We start from the raw sequence: 19,732 nt of genomic DNA, 5'->3' as shown, positions 1-19,732 counted from the left end.
CTTCAATTGGTAAATATTGCTTCACTGTAATACCGAAAGCAATACTAACTGAACTCATCTTAAGATCATTGGTCAACACTGCAGTTCACAATATCATGAATACACTTTCAAAGATCAGTTTGTATATGTGTAGTCCACAGCTGTTAGCGATGGATTCATGACAATGTAACATCACATGTCATTTACTTTTATTTAAATACTCATCTGATCATGATGAAATCGAAGAATTATGAAGAACCTTACTTCAAAAGGACTTATAAAGTGAGTATTATTTTTTATCTAAAAATGCCACCATATATCAGATTCACAATTACATGTAGACACCATAATATGTAAAAACATAAACATTATTTTTCAGTAGCCAATGTTTTATAATGTTAATAACAATATTAATAATAATTTCAGTGTTTCACACAGTACATGTGTATTAGAGAATCTTAGAGTCTGCTGCTCAGCAGTTTACAATGAATGTAAATTACTGCGCTTTGGTTCAAATCAGCTTCCTTCCTCCGTCAGTTACACAAATATGATGTTTACTAATCTTAGCTGTTTCAAAAAGGGAAAGTACAGTCAATTTATGTACTGGTCAGCTCTTTGTAACAGAACTGATAACTTCTTAATATAAAGAACATTTTTTTCAACAATTTCTTGGAGTTTTCAATATTATATTGGCCCATCAATAATGTTGAATGGGAGATGTGATTTCTTCTGTCCCAAAGTCCACTATCCAAGACCACAGGCTTGGTTACTAAACTTTCTAACCTGACGGCTGGCATGATTTGATACTCGAGAGATAAAATTGTGCTCAGACCACAGTGGCGCTAACTTGCATCCATGTTATCACAAGCTTATTATTTCTCTCTTGACATCACATTTCTTTAATTTCATGATGCCATAAAAACAGCATCAGCATTTTTTACTAACTCAAGTGAGACTAGTTCAATTTACTAAATATTTAAGTGAGAGTACACCCTCTTTAACCATTCATGTTGTGAGGGAGTCAGACCTGGACCTTATCTGAGTTGTGTTCTTGGGCAATACATGTGATTCTCACATGAGTCATATCCTGCCTTTCCACTAAGAATATCCTTGAAAAATGCTACTGCAGAGGCTATGATGGGCTAGTGCTGTACCAAGCGGGAGTGGCATGTTATGCTTTGGAAACTGGGATATGGTCTGGCGATGTGAGCCAGTTGGCCAAGTACAACTTGAGCTTTTAAATCAGTAGCTATTTGTTTCAGGAGTGACCAGGACCTAAATTCTTAATAAGAACATCAACACATATGGGTCATTCCACAATCAATTGTACAAATTTAGTGAGAGAAAAATCATTTAAAAAGATACAAAAAATAAAGTATAATTCCCTTTTACTTTGTTCATGACAGATGGGGAAGAGTTGCATGTTTAGTTGAAAACTCGTCAAATGAGCTCTTTTCCAAAAAGATATATTTAAATAAATGAAGCTGTCATGGACGTTACAGCTGAATCAACCATGTTCTCAAGTGCAAATCTTAAACTCTAAATTCCTGTGAATTCTGAAAGCATAACTTGAAACCATTGATATTGTTTTCAATGAAAATGGCAACAATAAAATTATGAACTGATAAATATTTCTTTTGTGCTGTGTGTCTACTTTGTTTCATAATAAAACAACGTCATGGATGTTACATTCCAGATCATGGACGTAACAGTGTGTGAAAAAGATGATGAAATTAACCAACATTTTCAAATTTCAATCAGGATAGAGGACATGCATGAAAACCAGCTAGGGCTGAGGTGGCTTTCTCTCTAAATATTATAATTTATTACTTTATTAATTTGTTTTATTGTCATAGACATTACATTCCAGATGATGGACATTACAGTGCATGAAAAAGATATTAAATTAATGAAATTAATGATATTGAAAACATATTAAATTCCCTGTTCCTTCTTCTTTTCCCACATATATTAGAAAGCTGGCCAAGAAGCTTGTAGATAAGGTTTTCCTAAAAATACTGCCTTGTTTCAAGCTTGTCTGAACATATTTGATCAAGACAGCATAAGTTACTAGGTCTTTTACTGACAGTATCTTTGCATGGTTTGTGACTAAGAACCTTTGTTTAGTTCCACATTCTTGCAAACTTAAGAGACAAAGTAGAAGTATTATATTCAAAGACATTTATTATAAAATTTTAATCACAGAGCCATATTGACCATTTGCTGTGTTCACTTTAGAAGATGAAAAAACTTACACTTTGACATTTAGTTGACTGTTATATTATTTCAAAATAAAAATGAGCAATAGAAATTTTACACAACGTTTCGATGTCGTCATGACATCATTATCAAGTGACAAGAAAATAACGGTTCAACAGTGTTATATATGCTGTGAGAGGTGTGACTGTTCATTAACATATTTGTTTAAACAAATAGTTTCGCGCGGATGGAATCCCATTGCGTGTTCAGGCTAGGTTTCTTCTCTCTAATAAACAGCATTTTGTAAATCAAACAATCCAGTTTTCCGTTGCATTTCTTTAGGACAGAAAAATTATTGGCAAGGTCGTCGATGTTATAAAGGCCGTGATCGTTCTTTAAATGCTTTCCAATTGCAGAGAACCTGTGTTCATCAGTACGTTGGTGCAAATACCGGCTGGTATACCCGACATACTCTGCATCGCACAGATCACATTGGTAATTGTACACTACGCATTGTTGATTAATTAGAGGTGGTTTTGGTTCATGCATCTTGAGATCTTCACAAACTTTGCGACTCTTGAATACTGGTTGAAGAATGTGATCGATTTTCTTGCTCAGGTCAGATAGTTGTTTTTTCACTGCATCGGCCGACGTTTGATCTTTAAATGGCAATACCACTCGGTGAACAGTATCTTCGTTGACGGGTAGTTGAGGTGGCATGAGAGGATCTTTGGTCATCATTGTAGTGACAAAGTGAGAAATGATGGAGTTAATTAGGCTTTCAGGGTACTTGAGGTTTGTAAACATCAGCTTCAGGAGATCACATTCAGTCACGAAAGACTCCCATGTGGATGACAGGTGAAAAGCACGGTTTAACATGGTTTTAACGAGCGATTTCTTGTACCTTTTGTCCACATGGCTTTGGTGATGGAGTAGTAGGCCAGTATTTGTTGGCTTCCGGTAAACACTGGTTTCCAGTTTGTGACCTTTCTTAAGTATTTCCATACCACTAAATGGTAGCTTGTTGTCAGAAGCTAGTTCCATTGTGAAATTTATGGATGGGTGACAGTTGTTACGTGTTGTTAAAAAGGCTTCTGCTGCTGGCACATCCTTCATCGTAGCAAGTGTGTCATCGACGTACCACCTATAAAACTCTGGGAGCTTGTTGTCATGTTCTAATTTCTCTTCGATGGAGCAGGGAAAAGCGTTTGCCATAAGGGGTCCCAAAGGTGAGCCCATTGTCACTCCGTCAGTCTGTTCATAAAGCCTAAAACCTAGCCTGAACACGCAATCGGATTCCATCCGCGCGAAACTATTTGTTTAAACCAATATGTTAATGAACAATCACACCTCTCACCGCATATATAACACTGTTGAACCGTTATTTTCTTGTCACTTGATAATGATGTCATGACGACATTGAAATGTTGTGTAAAATTTCTATTGCTCACTTTTATTTTGAAATGTTTATCGAATGTTATATTATTGTTATTTATAATAATTCAACATTGTTTTGAATTCTAAGTCCTCAATTTTTGTTGAATAACAAAATTAAATACTAGAACAAGGGTTTTAGGGCAAATATTACCAAGCTTCTTGCATTTAATGTTGTAAATGATGAAACATCCATGAATGTAATGCCCATGATGTAACGTCCATGACAAACTTAACATCAAATTTTTTGAGTGACCTTTTGGAGTTGATAGGTTTTGTTCTCACAGATATTTGTTACTTGGTGAAATAAAAAAGCATCTACTGTAAGTTATTTTTTAAATTAGGCTTAGAGACAAGCCATGAGAGAGAACAATCGCTTTAAAGTTCATGGACGTTATGTAACGTCCATGACAATATTTTTGACGGTTACACATTCCTCTGAAAAAATGTAAAAAGAAAATACCTGGGTTTTCAATAGAGAACTTTGGTTAATCAAAACATTTAATGTTACACTTGATCATTACTAAACTCAGTTGCTTGAGTTATGATCAAAAGATGATTCCATACATTACACCTATATAGGAGTCTTTTCGTAGTTGCTCACTTTGGGTACCCCCCTCAGTAGTGCATGGTGCAATCCACACTTGGTCATGTTTTTTTTTTAAACTTCCGTTCTTATGCATTATGGCTCTGCACTTAAAATCCTAGAATAGTTTATTTTAAAAATGGTCTTTTTCTTTGTTCTCATGTGGAATGATCCATATACAGTATATTAACTATAACCAACAGGGCTGCAAATAACTTTTTTCTCTTGAAAGGACATATGTCCTACTAAGACGTCATCTTGATCAGACAAAACAAATTGTGGTCGGACATCACCAAAAAAACCTAAGATTTACACAAGGTAGCTTTTTATTCATCCTTACCATAAAATTCATGTCCAACCATAGTTGGGATTTCATCGGACATGAGCAAATTTTGGTTGGCCAAAGTCTGATGACCGACTGTTATTTGCAGCCCTGAACCAAGCATACAGATCAGGAGAATTTTGTAAGTGATCAACAAAGATAAACTCGATATTGCTCTCAGAACATGTTGATGGTCATTTGAACAAATCCTGCCCAGGGCTGTCATCAAGTTTTGAGTCACCTGTTGCCTTGATCATCACACCTGTATTAACAACAGGCAAGTTTACTAGTAACATCCGTGCTCCATTTAGTATACTCAGCCGTAACAGGTGTTACAGGTAACCATCTTTAATGACAGCCCTGCAGGCCACTGAATGCATACAGATTAGTTCAAAGAAGTTGTATGTTGATGTTTTGAATACATTGTAAAGATGAGTGTATCCCAAACACAGCTCTGTTCTCACCTCTTGACAGGTATGGACCAAGTAGTTTGGCTCTTTTCTTTTCATATCCCTTCTGAGTGATATCACCTGAAAGAGAACTCAAATGTCAGCTGCATCCAGTGATGCTAAGGAGAGAAACAAGGCAACTTTCAAATGATGGAAAGTATGAACTGTACATGGATACATTTTGCAAGGTTTCTCTGTAGATAAACGCTACCTTGTAGTTATTTACACAAAGCAAGGAATTTAATGTCAACATCCTTCAGTAGTGCCTTCAGTTTTAAAATAATTTGCATGTCTGGATTACTTTACAGGTCCCTTACACCTTAATCAAATTAAAAGCTGTAAAATTAGCTTCAAGTTACTAAATATATATATATTTTATTTTGATGAATCTATAAATATTCCGCAACTCCTCAACAAGAATGTCTGAATCAACTGTGAGGTTGCTTATTTTATTTTAAAGTAATTTAACACGAAGAGATCCTTTCCAGAAAGTTGCCATCGAAGACGTTTACATGTTAGAGACTTTCTGATACTTGATTCCAGTAAAATATAATTATATACTGTGTACATCAGAGCAAAAACATTGAATGGTTGCAAAGGAATTGCCCTAGCTCTGAAAGCTTGAGGAAATTAGAAATCCCAACCAGGCTTTTTTAACTGATCTATAAAACTTTATAACAACTCTCCCAATCCTTTATGAGGTGTAATCCTCCGAAGAATTCTTGAGAAAGTAGACCAAGAATTATTCACACCTCTCCTCAGATAAAAGATCTTGCGCCCTATTTCTTAGCCAATATTTACTTGATTTCCCTAGAATTTTCTTTCTACTAAAGCTCTTAACATGAGTTATAATGATATGTACTGTAAGTGACCAAAAATGTTTTGGACCAATCTTGTCCTTCAAGGTATACAAGAAACTGGTGATTATCATGTGATGTAGATGTGAAGCACTGCTTCTTCTCTCAGGAGCTTTAACAGTAATTAAAAATTCAGTAGAATGTAAACACAATAAAACAGTTGATGTTTTTGTGTGTACAAGTATGTCACACTGAAAAAAGAGTAAACAATTTGCTATTTGCATGAGAATTCAACATGAAAAGAATCCTATAAATAGGAATAAATTATGTTTAAATTTAATGGAAATTCAGTGGCATAAAGTATTATTTGGTTAGTGACACAAGTTGTAACATCTACTTGGAAAAAGAATTCTAACTTCTTCCAGCAGGAGTTGAACCAATTATGAACTGAAGTTTGTTCATTGTTTGGATGCCCTACCACTGAGATTAAGGAAACGACATGTAAACTGTGTTTCTACCAAGATTGATCTAATTCTTGCAATATTTGTAGACTATAGACCACAGACTTTCAGGAAAAGATTTTATAGACTGATAAATGTGCATACATGCAAATAAGAACTTTTTTCAAAGACCATTTAGGACAAGTGACAGTGCAATTTATGTTTAAGATTATTTGCAGTTTAGATTTTATTTACTCCTATTCTACTAGATCCATCAGCAAAGTACTCTTTCATAATATTTTACATTTGGAAAGGGGAAAAGTATTTGTCAGTATATGTGTAATTTATGCATAAGCCAAATTGCTGACTGTAATTTTATGCAAATTATAAGCTTCAGCAGGTTTATTTATCAAAACAAACAATAGCGTTCAAAGCTGTACAACAATTGCAAGATTAGTTTTGCACAGAAATGGTTTCCTCTGCATCAACTTTGTAAAATTTCCAGTAAACTTCCCATGTCTACAAGAAAATATAGCTTCAAATATTTACACAAAGATCACAGTAGCCTTCATCTTGAATTCGATTCATTCGTAAAAGTAAAGTTATCTGCAGATGATATTCTGTACCAACATTCAACTTAAAATAACGAAAAATAAATCGTGCCATTTTGGAAGACTGTTATTAGCTCTTGTGACAAACTTCAGACTATCACAAGCAAATAAAAACAAATCATTCAACAAATATTACTACAAACAACAATTCAAATGAATGTTTAATTCTCCAGTTCAAAGTTCTCTTTGTCGGTAAAATATGCGTTATAATAAACGATAACATTGCAAGCTTATCATGGTTTAGTTTGGCTTGTAACGCCTTCAAGTGTGAAAACAAAAGATCGACATTTGAAGTTGTCAAAATTACATTCGGTGCATGGTAATCGGTTTATGTTTAACCCCTGTAACATGGAAGTCTTCATTCTGATGATCATGCATTCTTTCAAAATACCTTTCATGTCGAGATCGCGACGTGATACATCGATCTAATTGGAAATTTCAAAACGAGAGAATAATGTATCTACATCAATTGAAAGTTACTCAACGAAATAAACTAAGCTCACTTATGACGAGCTCTCCTTTCGCAATAACCATTTTATTTTCGCTGCTTTGCCATTCATTAGGTCTACGTGAGCATTTAATTTGGAAAGTTTTTGAAATATGATGTTGACAAAATACTTCAGCAAGTCATGACCATACAGGAATCAGACCTTTTTATAAATTCATGACTTCATAAATTTTAAGAATGATTTTAAAAGCAAGCGATGACCGATGATTTCTTGACCTGTCGAGCGATTTCGCCATAACATGTCACAACAGCATTTTACGCTCAAGTTTTCACGAACCAAAAAACAACGGCAACTGTAAGATGCCCTCAAATCCTGTTAACCAAAATCTGCTAAAATCTTAATAAATTTCAACAAGTGAGGTTACACTTTCCGTTAGCTATGAGCTTATGTAAGGTTCATTCCAAGTCAGTCCGTGAGAATCACTCACCTTCAGCAAGCTCGGCGTTCAACTCTCGCAATTTTTCAAGCACTGGAGGCGGCAAGGAAGATTCTGGAGGCTCTGCCATACTTGTGGGTCGTGATTGCAGCAAAGGTTCTGAAATAAAAAGGAAGAAATTTACGACATCAAGTGGGCGAGGCAACAGTTGTTCAACTGTGTTTACGTGCAGCACTCTCGAGCGATCGAGCGAGGAATACGCTAGAGAGTCACGTGACAAGTTCTGACAGGCTACCCAGCGTTCAACAGGACTCCAGCTCCATTTCCTTCATGGCAAAATAATTTGGCCTTGTTCTTTACTTTCGTTTCAGTTTTTAGAATTTTGGTCTAAGTAAAAACCTTTGATTATGCATAGTTTGTATTTTGTTTAGCGCTCTTTAGAATTGCAAAAACTAGATCTAACACTCTTTTATTATTGGTGGCTTGCGTTACGTCGTGTTGTTTGTCACGCACTGAGAATCAAAGAACATTAAATTGAAGCCAGGGAGTTTACGTAATCGCATGCATGATTGTTTTTTTAAAAAAATGTTTTCCCTTTCAAGCTGTTTGAGATTTTGTTCACTGGTCCATTTTATTCGGCCTTTCAGATGACTATAATAAGCAAACAAAATTTGGCACATATATAACAACTACTTGCGAGCAAGATCCTGAGCATATGCCATACATAGCTTTTGAAGGAAGCTCTATGCAAACTAAGGGTCTCGCAGTCTCGCTTTTTTTTTTTTTTTAGCAGTTATGTGCATCTCGCAGTCTCGACTTTTTAATAAAGCTCTCTTAGAGTCTCGATTTTTTTTCATGCAAGAGTAAGAAATTATTGAAGTCTCGATTACTTGTTTGTTTACGTAAATAACATTTGAACGTCTTAGAGTCTCTAAGTCTGATACTTCCTTTTAAAACATTTTGAAGTCTCGGTCTTGCAATTTAGAAGGTCGTCTCTGTCCTGGGTTGCAAAGAAAAACGCTAGTCACACCTTCTCACAAAATCTCCATTTACCGTTTACTACCCTAGTAGTCTATAGCGGCAAGCGCAAATAAAAAATAAAAAGGAATAAATAAATGATATAAATAAATAAATAAATAAATAAATAAATAAATACAATAAATGGTTAAATAATCTACTTAATTTTTCCAAGTTTCTAAAGTTACTAAAATAGAAAAAAAATATCACAAGTAATAGTTGAGGGCATCAGTTTGAGCCGGCTTTTGAAGCGACATAAATGATTTAATATCCACAGGTTGAAGACACCGCCGGAAATAGCGACAGTTAAGAGTAAAATTCTGCTCTCAATTTGTTATAAGTGGAATATTACTGCAGGTTGGTATAACACGTAATTAGATCTCGTATTACAGCAAACAATTTTCTCCATTTCCGCATTTTCCCATTCATTTGATATCAGTGTTGCATTCGTCTCAGTTTGTTCTCTGATTATTTAATTTACACAAAATTCACTGTAATGATACTCAAATTTATTCACAAATAAGTCCTATATGTAACAGGTGTATTTCCATAGCAAGAAAATTGAGACAAAAAATAAGTTAAGAAATGCGATATTACTCCTCGACTAGACTACGGAAAGGAAACAAGATCTCTCCTGATGATCATGACTACATGTTGTGATAAGTTTAGCTTTGGTGAATTCAATTCTGTATCCGTTGAAATGAATCCTCTTGAGGCAAATGAAGGTTGTTTATAATTACAAATATCTAACATCATGGTGGTTTGTTTTAATTTCACTTGAACCTACGGTAGCGTTGCAAATCAACCAAATATTTTTCTAAGATAACGAGGTTTCTTTTGTCGGCAGGTATAACACTGTAAATTCACTTTGTTTTTACTTGGCCACCGTTACCACACGCTATGAACAAGCAGCATTTGTGTCGCGTGGTGTTCAGTCAACCACATTTCCGATAAAAGACTTTCTCTCTGTGGGATATCAATTCCTTAATTTCCAACTTACTTTTCACAAAGAAAACAATTTGACTCCCTTACCGTTGAAACGAACAATTCGAGGATACGACCAGCGTTTGTGAGCAGCCATTATCAACTGTCGTGGTCACATGCAATTTAACACGTTAATGTAAAATGTGTTTTGACAATAGGTGCAAGCGACAAAGCGAGGCGAAAAACCGGAATTATTTTTAAGGGTTGTTCTTAGTTGTTATGACGTCATGCGAGCAATTGTTTTGACAATTTGACAATTAAAAGAGCTCCACGTGGAATATTTACCGTATAAAATAACGGAGAACAGTTTATAAACAGGTAAATTTAACGGCCCGGGTGGAGTGTTGATTCTGGGTTTTGATTGTGTCATGGTGTTGGTTCGCGTTTATCAAATAAAAAAATCTGGCAAGATACACAAACTTCGAACCATTCAAAGCTATAAACGTACACGTTTACTGCTGGATACTGAGGAAGATTCTAAGGAAAAGGTAACTGTATTCAGTCACGGGTTAAACACAGAGGTAGCCGGATCGCATGAACCTCTCTTTATATCTTCCCATGTTTACAAGCTGTATACACGTATGGTGTTCCGACATCCTGTTCAGGCTACAATGGACTGTTTTTTCGGTGGACGGTATTTGTCACTTGTAGCTCGGGATTCTCGATCCAGAAAACTGGTGGAAATCTTTTAAAAAAATAAATTGACTTTTGAAATGCAAACAAGACAAAGCTATAACTGTCAGTAAAGCTGTTAAGGTAAAGTCCGCGTATTGCCAAGCGGCCCATACAGCTAGATCAAGAGCTGACCGAAGCTCATCCCGGTTTCCTTAGCATGAAGCTACTAGGAGAATATCTACTCCCCCTGAATATGATATAAGAGAGGATGAATGGAAGATAGTTCAAACGGATTCCGCTCAAAGTTCGAGCGATAAGTGCAAAAATTATTTACTAAAAATCTACTCATAGCACGGTAACTTTTGGAATACTATTTAAAACAACTCACTTAAGTTCATTTCTCTAAGTGACCCCGCGATGAAATTCGCAAGCATTCTCGAGAAAGATAATGTCAAACCTCGTAAGAATGCTTAAAGAGTGTGTTCTTGTGTTTTTAACTAACGCGAAACGTCTGTTTTAATTGAAATATGGATAACTTCAAGTTCAATTAACTCTCGCGGGGTCAGCTTGAGAGCTTCAGTCTCGATAAGTTCTTCTTAGCTGTATTCAAAATGTTACCATGCCATGACGTTTTTTCTGCTAACTTAATTTTTGCCATTATTGCTCGAATGTTCTGCGGAAATCATCTTAATCTTCCATATAGGCCTTCTTCCAAAGTAGCCCCTCCGCAGTTTTTTTAATCCTACGCGGGTCTAGAAATAGCCAAATTTTGCTCACGTGGACAGCTCAAGCGGCTATTTAGGCATTTACATCCTTCACGAAACATCCACGCAATGTGCGTGATAGTATTATCCGCAGAAGAACTTTGTACTGTGTCCAAACCTAACACTGAACGGGACTATGTTGGGGGTAAGGTCTATTGAACGATCATTCCACCCGCACCCTTTGGATGTATATACGATAGCCTCCATTTGGCGTGAGAATATGCTAGCAAATTTGTCCGCGGACATTATCTGTTCCGAGAAGCGATCCAAACAAATTTTCTCGCCAAATGGAGGTTATCGTGTTTTTATCCGTCAAATATTTTTCGCAACACGTGCAGTTTTAAAAATTAAGGAATATCACTCGGATATTCCCCAGTTTTAGCTGGAGTATTTTCAGTCACGTGACGCGCTTAGACCAATCGCGCGCGAACGTTAATATATGATGGATTGTAAGAAATGATAGATAACTAACGAGGCGAGTATCCAACGCGCGCGGGTGGAATAACTGTTTTATTAAAACCACCCCCAAAATAAAGAAAACTGAACTAAAATTAAAAAAAAAAATAAACGCCCCAAAAAATTACGTGTACCTCTACTATATTTGTGGAGCATTAGTGAAGCTACGCCAGGAAGGTCAGATATTTCCAAAGTTTTGCAATGTTAATTCTCGTCTCAGCCTATTTTACTTCAGACTTTCCCACGCCGAGAAGATGGAGCTGGACTGGAACCGAATCTCAATTTTAAAGTTTAAGGACAGTGCCTACTAAATACAAAGGTCTTTGAGCCAGGGTAGGACCACGCGGAAAAAGTAGATCTTTGCAAGGGCTATTGGAATCCCTAAAGAAAAAAGGGGGTAGCTACACATTTTTCGAGATAATTAGCCTTGAATCTCAACAAAAATGCTGACATCAGCATTTTTCTGAGAATAGAAGGAGAGGATATTTCTGCACAGCTTTCTTTAGAATTCGCCTTTACATACAGAAAAGCAAACACATATATAAAGATCTGAAAACTACATGGTAAATGGTAACATAAAAACCATTTTTGGTATGTTTTTAATAACAAAATCGTTGCAACAGCGCTTTTAGCTTCTCTGACAGCCTTCCTCTGTTTCAACTAAAATACAGTCTAAATATCTTTTGCTCACACCCAAAAACTAATCACGTGCTGAATAGGCTTGCCACTTCCATTTCATAACATAAAATATAGGGGTAACCACGCGTTTTTTAAGTTATTGATCCTTTTTGAAACTTTTTACGGTGCCCGTTACATTTTTTCCTGTCACCTCCCCAGTAGGTAAAACATTTGCGTATCTCACACTTGTTTTGCGCGCGCACTACGCCATCTGCAGGTACATGTTTACAGCTGGATTTCAGTATAATTTTCGACAGATAATAGCAAGTTTTTCAGCTGGAAGACGTTAGCAGTCCGTGGTTAGCGATATGCTGCTGTTCTGGTGTTCCTGGTTTAAGAACAGGTTCATTAAACTTGATTTGGTCACAGTAGGAAAATTTTGCTTTCAATTTAGTCGTCTTTAGTCGGGTACTTGGCCGTAGCGTAGTTGATTGCGTCATGTCAACCCAGCGCGCGCGTGGCGCTTAAGGTTACAGTATACCTTCAGATCGGAAATTTTCTTCAAATTTGGATTTTTGGCTCAAAGTAATGGTCGAAAAGTAATCTCTAATTTCTGAAAACAAAATTGAAAAAAAAATTAATATTGGCGGAGAAATGGAGGTTTTACGTTATGGCTGGAAGTAAAAGTTCCCTCTTGATTGACAGCCCTATAACGTGTATGCAATCAACAGAGACTACTTTCGCGGGAATATTACCGATATGGATACCACGAATTCGCTGGCTACTCAGTTAATCAGCATTGTTAATCCAAGCATTTTTCGTGTTAGATGTAATTCTATTAAGTTGTAAGTAAACATGGACCACGGAAAACTCCGTTTACCAGTTCGAAAAAACGAAGAATGAATCAAAATACATCAATGAGTGAACAAGCGAAAGTTGGCCTCGCGGATGAAGCTGCGGACGTATCAAGCGAGCAAAAAGATCGAGTCAAGAGAAGAGAAAGGTTGTGTAAAATTTGGGAACTCGACAGCGATAACAACGATGTTTACAGTGACTCTTTTTTGAGTTCGATACCGATGAATCGTCCAACTCATTGAGATCCATTGGAATATTATCCATGCACATTTGCTCTGCCGCGCTTTCTTTTGTTTGTTCTCGTCGCCCAGCTACTCTAGCGTTCGTATCCTTTTTCGTCTTCCCCATTTTGCCAAACCAGCTTTAAGAAACACCCAGCTGCAGAAAAATTATCTCTCCGCCCTGAGCGCATTGCGAAACGCAAGGTTTTTTTGGAGATTCACGCGTTCTAAATTTCACCGCGAGTTAATGGTAGTAAATTTTCCAAGCGCTGATTGGCTCAGTGATCTGAGAACCCAGTTGAAGGCGTTTGTGGGCGGAGTTTGTTTGCAAAGCAAGATATTTTTCTTAGCGCTGTTTTCTCAAATAAATTTTTTCCCTTGAAGCAGACACTTTAAAGAGTTACAACTCGAAGGGAATTTGTTTGTTTGCCCTCAAATTTGGACAGTAGCTAGATTAACATATAAAAAACAAAAACGTGTCTGCGAATTGTTTATTTCGAAGTATTTTTTCTCCGAGAGCGATTTTTGTACGATCACTTCACATTTTTTAAATCCTATTTCGAAAATGTTCTGTAACTTTTTACTGCAATTGAATATGGAAAAACGCAGACACGCTTTTTTAGCGCTTTTTGTCCTGAAACCGAGGAAAAAATAAATTGGCGAAAAACAAAATTCGCTTTGACTTGTAGCTTCCAAAAGGTGATTAGGACGCTTGCATTTAGTGGCCGTGAAAAAATCGGCAATTCATTTTATTTCAAAATTGTTGGTATGGTTTGATAGCCAGTTCTATAAGCTTTAATTTGATATAGGGGTTTAGGTAGCTACATCTTAAACCGGACGCGCTACATCGCTTGGACGCGAGACACCCCTGAAGGTATACGGTAACCTTAAGCCATGCGTTGCGTGATGCGCAGAACGTGTGCGCAGTAACAAAAGTAGGCACCGTCCTTAACAGCATAACTGTACATGTCAGCATTTTGTTGCATGAAACGATAGAAGATCTCCACTAACTTGTGGATTTCAAGTTATTATTAAAGTACTTCACTTTTGACAGCCCAACATTTCCTCAGTGCTGTAGTACTGTATGCCTATTCTATCAGGGACATCCATGCACACCACTTTGAGATCTCTTTCTGTTAGGCGGACAAGATGTTAGTTCGAGGCACTTAGACACCTTTTAATTTAGGCCTTGATTCATTATCAGAATAGAGATATTACACCTGACCAAAAATTCCAGCCTGCTTAACGAGCAATAGAACCTTAGAACTGAACTGCTTCAACAGTAATGACAAAGATGTAAAATCTTGCAAACATCCTGATTATATTTAGCCTGAGAACTGAATTCTAAAGTGACGTCAGGAAATATAGAATTTCCTTGCATATTGTATATTGATAGTCTGCATTAAGCGTTCAGTGTTTACTTGCAGTTCTGGATTTGTCGAGGAAAATGGATAGCGAGGAAACATATACTTATTTATACGCTATTCGAAAATAAATTGAACATCTAAAAATATATATGAATGTACGTATTACGTCGCAAGGTTAGGCAAAGTTCCACGAGTAAACCCTGGATTGCCTTTTTTTACTGTTGCACTGTTGTTAGTGACATATGCAAGTTAAGGTATCAAGTCCTACGTAAAAACGATAATTAATCGCTTAGTAATATTTATGAAAACTAGGGATGCTCTGTATAGTTTTGTATAGCAGTGAAATCGGCTGAAAAATAGACTTGTCCTTTGCTAAGGGAAGTGCTTTCGCAATAAAATGTACTTGGCTCACCTGTATCTTTTGAAATCCCGGCCGCAGTCGAACCGTAAAATGAGTATCGGAATAGCGTGCTAAAAATCCACGCCATTATGCGCGCTGTAGAGCTCACCACGACGTAAGCTAGCCAAAGTGTATATGTAGCAGACTTGAAAAGTAAACCAAGAGATTTGTACAGCATTTATACTGGCGTTATTTGTATAGTCTATATTAGTGCAACCGCGACAAACACTGGAGAGAAACCACCGGTAATATAAACACAAAACAAGCAATCTAATTGGCTCATTTTGAAACAGTTACCAGTCCGTGTGCAGTATGGCATGATTATAGGCATATAATTGAATTATCTCACGCATTTGTGTAAATCTTCAAGGGCAGTGAAGGAGTTGTAAGCCTTTTTTGTTTCAGTAGCTTACTCGAAACGCATAATACAGGCAATTATAAAACAGCGACGTTTTATATCACTTTTTCTATAACTATACTAAATTTGTCTCAAAATTTTCTTTGAAATGGATTTCGTTAATTCCCTTTCATTGTGCATAACGAATTACACTGTAACAGATCTGCGTCGCATTCTGCTAGGCCTACTTGTAAATTTATTGTGGTCGATAAGCTTGATTATTTGTGCTGGGTAGTTAATTATGGACGGGCATGCTCTGTAAAACCTCTGCCTTCATATTATAGATTGTTTTGCACCAGGTAAGTACACTTATGAAACCCTTTCATTTTCTACTACAGCCTCCTTTTCTTTCTCCGCCCAACATACCAGAAAGAAGCGCTCTCGCGAAGAAAACGGAAGTCTTTGAGGTAACAACAGTTTATCGGGCAAGAGTCGGCCGCGATGTCGCGGTTAACTGGGAACTAGCGCCGACGCCGATCAACCGTTTGCAACATTATTGTATTTCCGAATCTTTGCTGTGGCATAGGCGATATTCTGGGATATCACTCTCATGAAAGAGTAGATTTAATGACCGGAAAATTTAGATTGGCAGAACTAGTCTTTTATAGGACGAACAGAACTTGAGTGTAATGGATGTTATTACATTAGTAATAATTTGGATACTTAAGCAAATGCTGCAGTCTGATCGGCTGAGGCATCGTACAGTATCCGCCATTAGTATGCAGTGGTATGGTAAAAAGGTGAAGTCTGCATACGAGCCAACTGACCCATCAGGCCGGAGCTCATCCCGGTTTCTGTAACATGAAGCAACTAGGAGTATTTCTACTCCCCCATGGATGGGACGCTAGTCCAACGCAGGGTTACCACCTCGTCAGAGGCGAGGTGACCTAATGGCTAGTGCGCTCGTCTCCGAATCGAGCGATCCGGGTTCGAGCCCTGGCCAGAGACATTGCGTTGTGTTCTTGGGCAAGACACTTTACTCTCACAGTGCCTCTCTCCACCCAGGTGTATACATGGGTACCAGCAAACTTAATGCTGAGGGTATCCAGTGGTATTATGTGGTATAATGTCTGTTAAATAGAAATCTTGACAGAATAATCTAATTGTTAATTAGTATCGTCGGCATCCGTCGATCTCTGGAGATCATGGGGCTGCGCCTTGGAGGTTGTTGTTCAGCTAATGATGGAACATCGCTCCCTGTGGCTGTACAGGCCGGTGCGGGAGTGGCAGTCTCTGCCGTACCCGCTGCAACTGAACGGGTGCTTTGGGGTGTGGTCCGTGGACTGTAGTTCCGCCGAGTGCGTCTGACTTGGTAACCTGTATCTACCTGGTTTCTGATCTGGTGAGACCAGCAGGTACTTCCTGTCTCCTCCTGATGCAGTCAGATACCAGCTCCTCCCATCCATTAACTTCAACTGACTCCAAGTTTCTTTTGCAGACGTCCCTGGAGCGAAGATGCGGGTGCCCACATACTTGTTTCGTGTGGCCAGTTCAGGCATGCTCAAATCGCACAAAAAAAACAAAACAAAAACAAAAACCAAAAAAAAAACGGTGCTGTGAAAAGGTAGTCTTCTGTTGAGAGCAATGAAGTAAATTTTCGCTTAATTTTCTTTGTAAGAAGTACATTGTCAGACGAGAGGATAACTACAGTAGTTCTGCCAGACCACAAACACAAAAAAATTAACTGATAATAATATTAACATGATTATGTCCTGCCTTTTTAATACTGAATGACACTTGCATAATATATTCCGTGCGTTCTCTTTTACTATCAAACCTGTCTCAGAAGTCCTGTGAAAAGAATTGAAAGATGCAACGTTTTAAAATGAAGCAATTTAAAATATTGGGGAGAGTTGATACTCATTGATCTACATGTCGTGTTGTGTTCTTAACAAGCCTTTTCCTTTTACAGTTCTCCGTGCCACCCGGGTGCATTCCATTCACAAAGAGGAACAATATAGCTAATTGCTTTATGCTTCAAAAATTGGAATTCAGCTCTCGTACTAATGAAACGAACAGGTTTAACAACAGAGTAATATATTTCTAAAAATTTTGCATTTAATTATATCAACAGAATAAAATTTAAATTTGCAAACATTTCCCTCTGTAACCGCGAAATAGTATCTCTGTGTAATAGAAAGGGCCGAAAGGTTCCTCTGTATGATAGAAAGGACAAAAAGCTTCGCCGTTTAATAACTGAGAAACATTGCCTCTGCATAACAGAAAGGGCCAAAAACGTCGCCGTTTGATGAGGGGGCAGGGGGGCCTATTAGAAACCGAAAAACCGCGCAAAAAATCGTCCAAAGCCGCCACACCGCAATAAATTTCGTCCAAAACCGAAAACCGAAATAAAAACCCCCACTGACAAAGCTTTGGTAAGCTTCAGAATCTCTCTTTCTGTTATTTAATTTTTATACGTCTAAACGTTTTTTTTTTTTTTACCGAAGTTCTTTCTGCGTATTCCCTCGGTAGTCTAAAAAGTTGCTAATTTTTTGTAAATCGGCTCCATAGACCTATAGCAATGTCAAACTAAGAAAACAATTGCACGATTAAATGATTTTAGGTAATTTTTGTTTAAAAGAAACACCACATTCTGATTGCCATTGTCAGAATTTTTATTTGTGTAGGTTCAGTGGCAACCATTAGTTTTACAACCAAACTACCTTTTGTCTCTCCTTTGCTGTTATTTCACGTGAACGGAGCGAGTGAGCGCAATTTTATCCCCGTGACGAAAAGAGGAGAGAGACAACTCGCAATCGAGCTATAGAAACTGGATGGTCCACAATCTAGGGTCAAAGTCCCTAAGATATCATCCCAGCCGCGTGATATTTGAGAAATAGTCTTTTGCTTTAAAGTGCACCTAACCCCCCAAATTTTTTTCACTAAAACGAATCCACTTGTTATTTGAAATAGTTCTCCAAAAAAAATTTTTGGATTCCGTTAAATCCTCGATTTTCTGTGCCCCGACGAAATCCCGAAAATAGCTCCAAAACAGCGCCATTTTGTTTCACGACCGAGTTTGAGGAGAATGGGTCCAGCGGCTCCTGTGACGTCTACCCAGGAAGGTTGGATATCTCACGTCCTCTCATTTCCTTCAGGATGGTGCAATATAAAATTCGAAAAGTGCGCAGAAACGCCTTCCAGAGGTGCTATCGGTTGTTGCAGCAATATTCCAGATTTAAAGAAAGATATATTGTATAATTTACTGACGATGATCGGCTAATGGTGCAATAAAGGCTTAAATGATCGTTGATTTTGCCGAACCGAAACAAACAAACTGAATCTGTGAGAACCATTGAAGAACTCTCACTGGAATTTGTTCCGCAGACTTTCGAACACTGTTTTCATACATTTTCTGCTTAAAGCTAACCAGCAATTTGTAGAAATACTACCGAAAACCTATATCTTCCAATCCCGCAGTATTTATAACATAACCGGCAAAGTTGTGTGATCCGATCATGATCAAGAAGCGTTATACTGATATGTAAATAGATCGCAACTGTACGCCGCTAACCAACACTTATTTCTCTTTCGATTTAGATGGAAGTCGAAGATTAATCCTTTAGAATTACATGATAACAAAATTGTTAGACTCACAGAGTTTTTCGAAGGTTTGGAAATCAGCAGTGCGACAAAGATTCTGTGCAATAGCGTCGAAAATATGACCGCGTAACATTATCTGCGGACCGCTTAGGGAACACATCCTTTTCGCTTATCCGACGAATTTCACCGCAAACTTTGAGAACAATTTACATTGGTTATTTGGAGTTACGACTTAAAACATGTGACAATGTGAAATCGATAATTGTATGAAATGTATCCTTCCGCCTTGCTTCCCGCAGCTTCAAAAATACAGGTCCAAACAATACGATTTTCAATCGATCGAAGCCAATGTTTTGGAGGTCATCAAGTCTCGAAAACTGCAACACGTACGTCGCTCTTATAAACATGAAGCATTCATCTGAAAGTAAAACACAAACTGGATTTAACAGAACAATCACACCTTGACATTCTCGCTAAGGACAAATGTAAACGGGCTGTAAACGCGCGTGGGAATCTTAGTTTTGTGTTCCATTTTCTCGAGCAAATACAGAGAGTTGACTGAGGTGCTATTGTGTTTGGTTCCTGGGTAGACGTCATCAGGTACCGCCGCCCCAGACTCCCTAAAACGCGGTCGTGAAACACTTCAAGCGCGACTTTGAAAGGGCATAGAAAATCGAGGATTCAACCAAATTCAAAAATTTCTTCGCCCAAATGCTTCAAATAAAGTCTAGATTCGTTTTAGCAAAAAAACATTTTGGGGGTTAGGTGCATTTTAAAGTTATCTTTAGCTTTT

The 19,732-nt window shown here is 37.5% G+C and overlaps 2 protein-coding genes and 1 long non-coding RNA gene across 4 annotated transcripts in view; 1 reads left to right on the top strand and 2 right to left on the bottom strand.

The window, feature by feature from the left end:
- Nucleotides 1–15,215, bottom strand: part of LOC110051305 (disco-interacting protein 2 homolog B-like) — a 41,026-nt gene extending 25,811 nt beyond the window's left edge. Inside the window, exons 1-3 of one of the 2 annotated variants that reach the window (XM_089288327.1) lie at nt 15,012–15,215; nt 7,754–7,861; nt 4,985–5,050 (exon numbers count right to left, since the gene is read on the bottom strand). In XM_089288327.1, coding sequence (XP_089144453.1) covers nt 4,985–5,050; nt 7,754–7,861; nt 15,012–15,177 — 340 coding nt within the window. In that variant the 5' untranslated portion in view covers nt 15,178–15,215. Of the gene's footprint in view, nt 1–4,984; nt 5,051–7,753; nt 7,862–9,751; nt 9,814–15,011 lie in introns of those variants that run through there. The other variant, XM_089288328.1, reaches the window with a different exon arrangement.
- On the top strand, nt 41–17,732 carry LOC149113467 (uncharacterized). The gene is made up of 3 exons (XR_016206814.1): nt 41–261; nt 4,995–12,685; nt 14,125–17,732. It is a non-coding gene; the product is annotated as an uncharacterized LOC149113467 (long non-coding RNA).
- On the bottom strand, nt 1,611–4,978 carry LOC149113468 (uncharacterized). The gene has a single exon (XM_089288331.1). It carries the CDS (start codon nt 3,478–3,480, stop codon nt 2,404–2,406), a length of 1,077 nt encoding a protein of 358 aa, XP_089144457.1. The 5' UTR covers nt 3,481–4,978; the 3' UTR covers nt 1,611–2,403.
- Nucleotides 17,733–19,732: the final 2,000 nt, after the last annotated feature.

This window comes from Orbicella faveolata, unplaced genomic scaffold, assembly GCF_042242905.1.
Source record: "Orbicella faveolata isolate gen_17 unplaced genomic scaffold, um_ofav_v1 contig_15, whole genome shotgun sequence".
Taxonomy (NCBI): Eukaryota; Metazoa; Cnidaria; class Anthozoa; order Scleractinia; family Merulinidae; genus Orbicella; species Orbicella faveolata.
The sequence above is the reverse complement of the archived record's forward strand: the minus strand, read 5'-3'. Positions and strand labels throughout refer to the sequence as shown.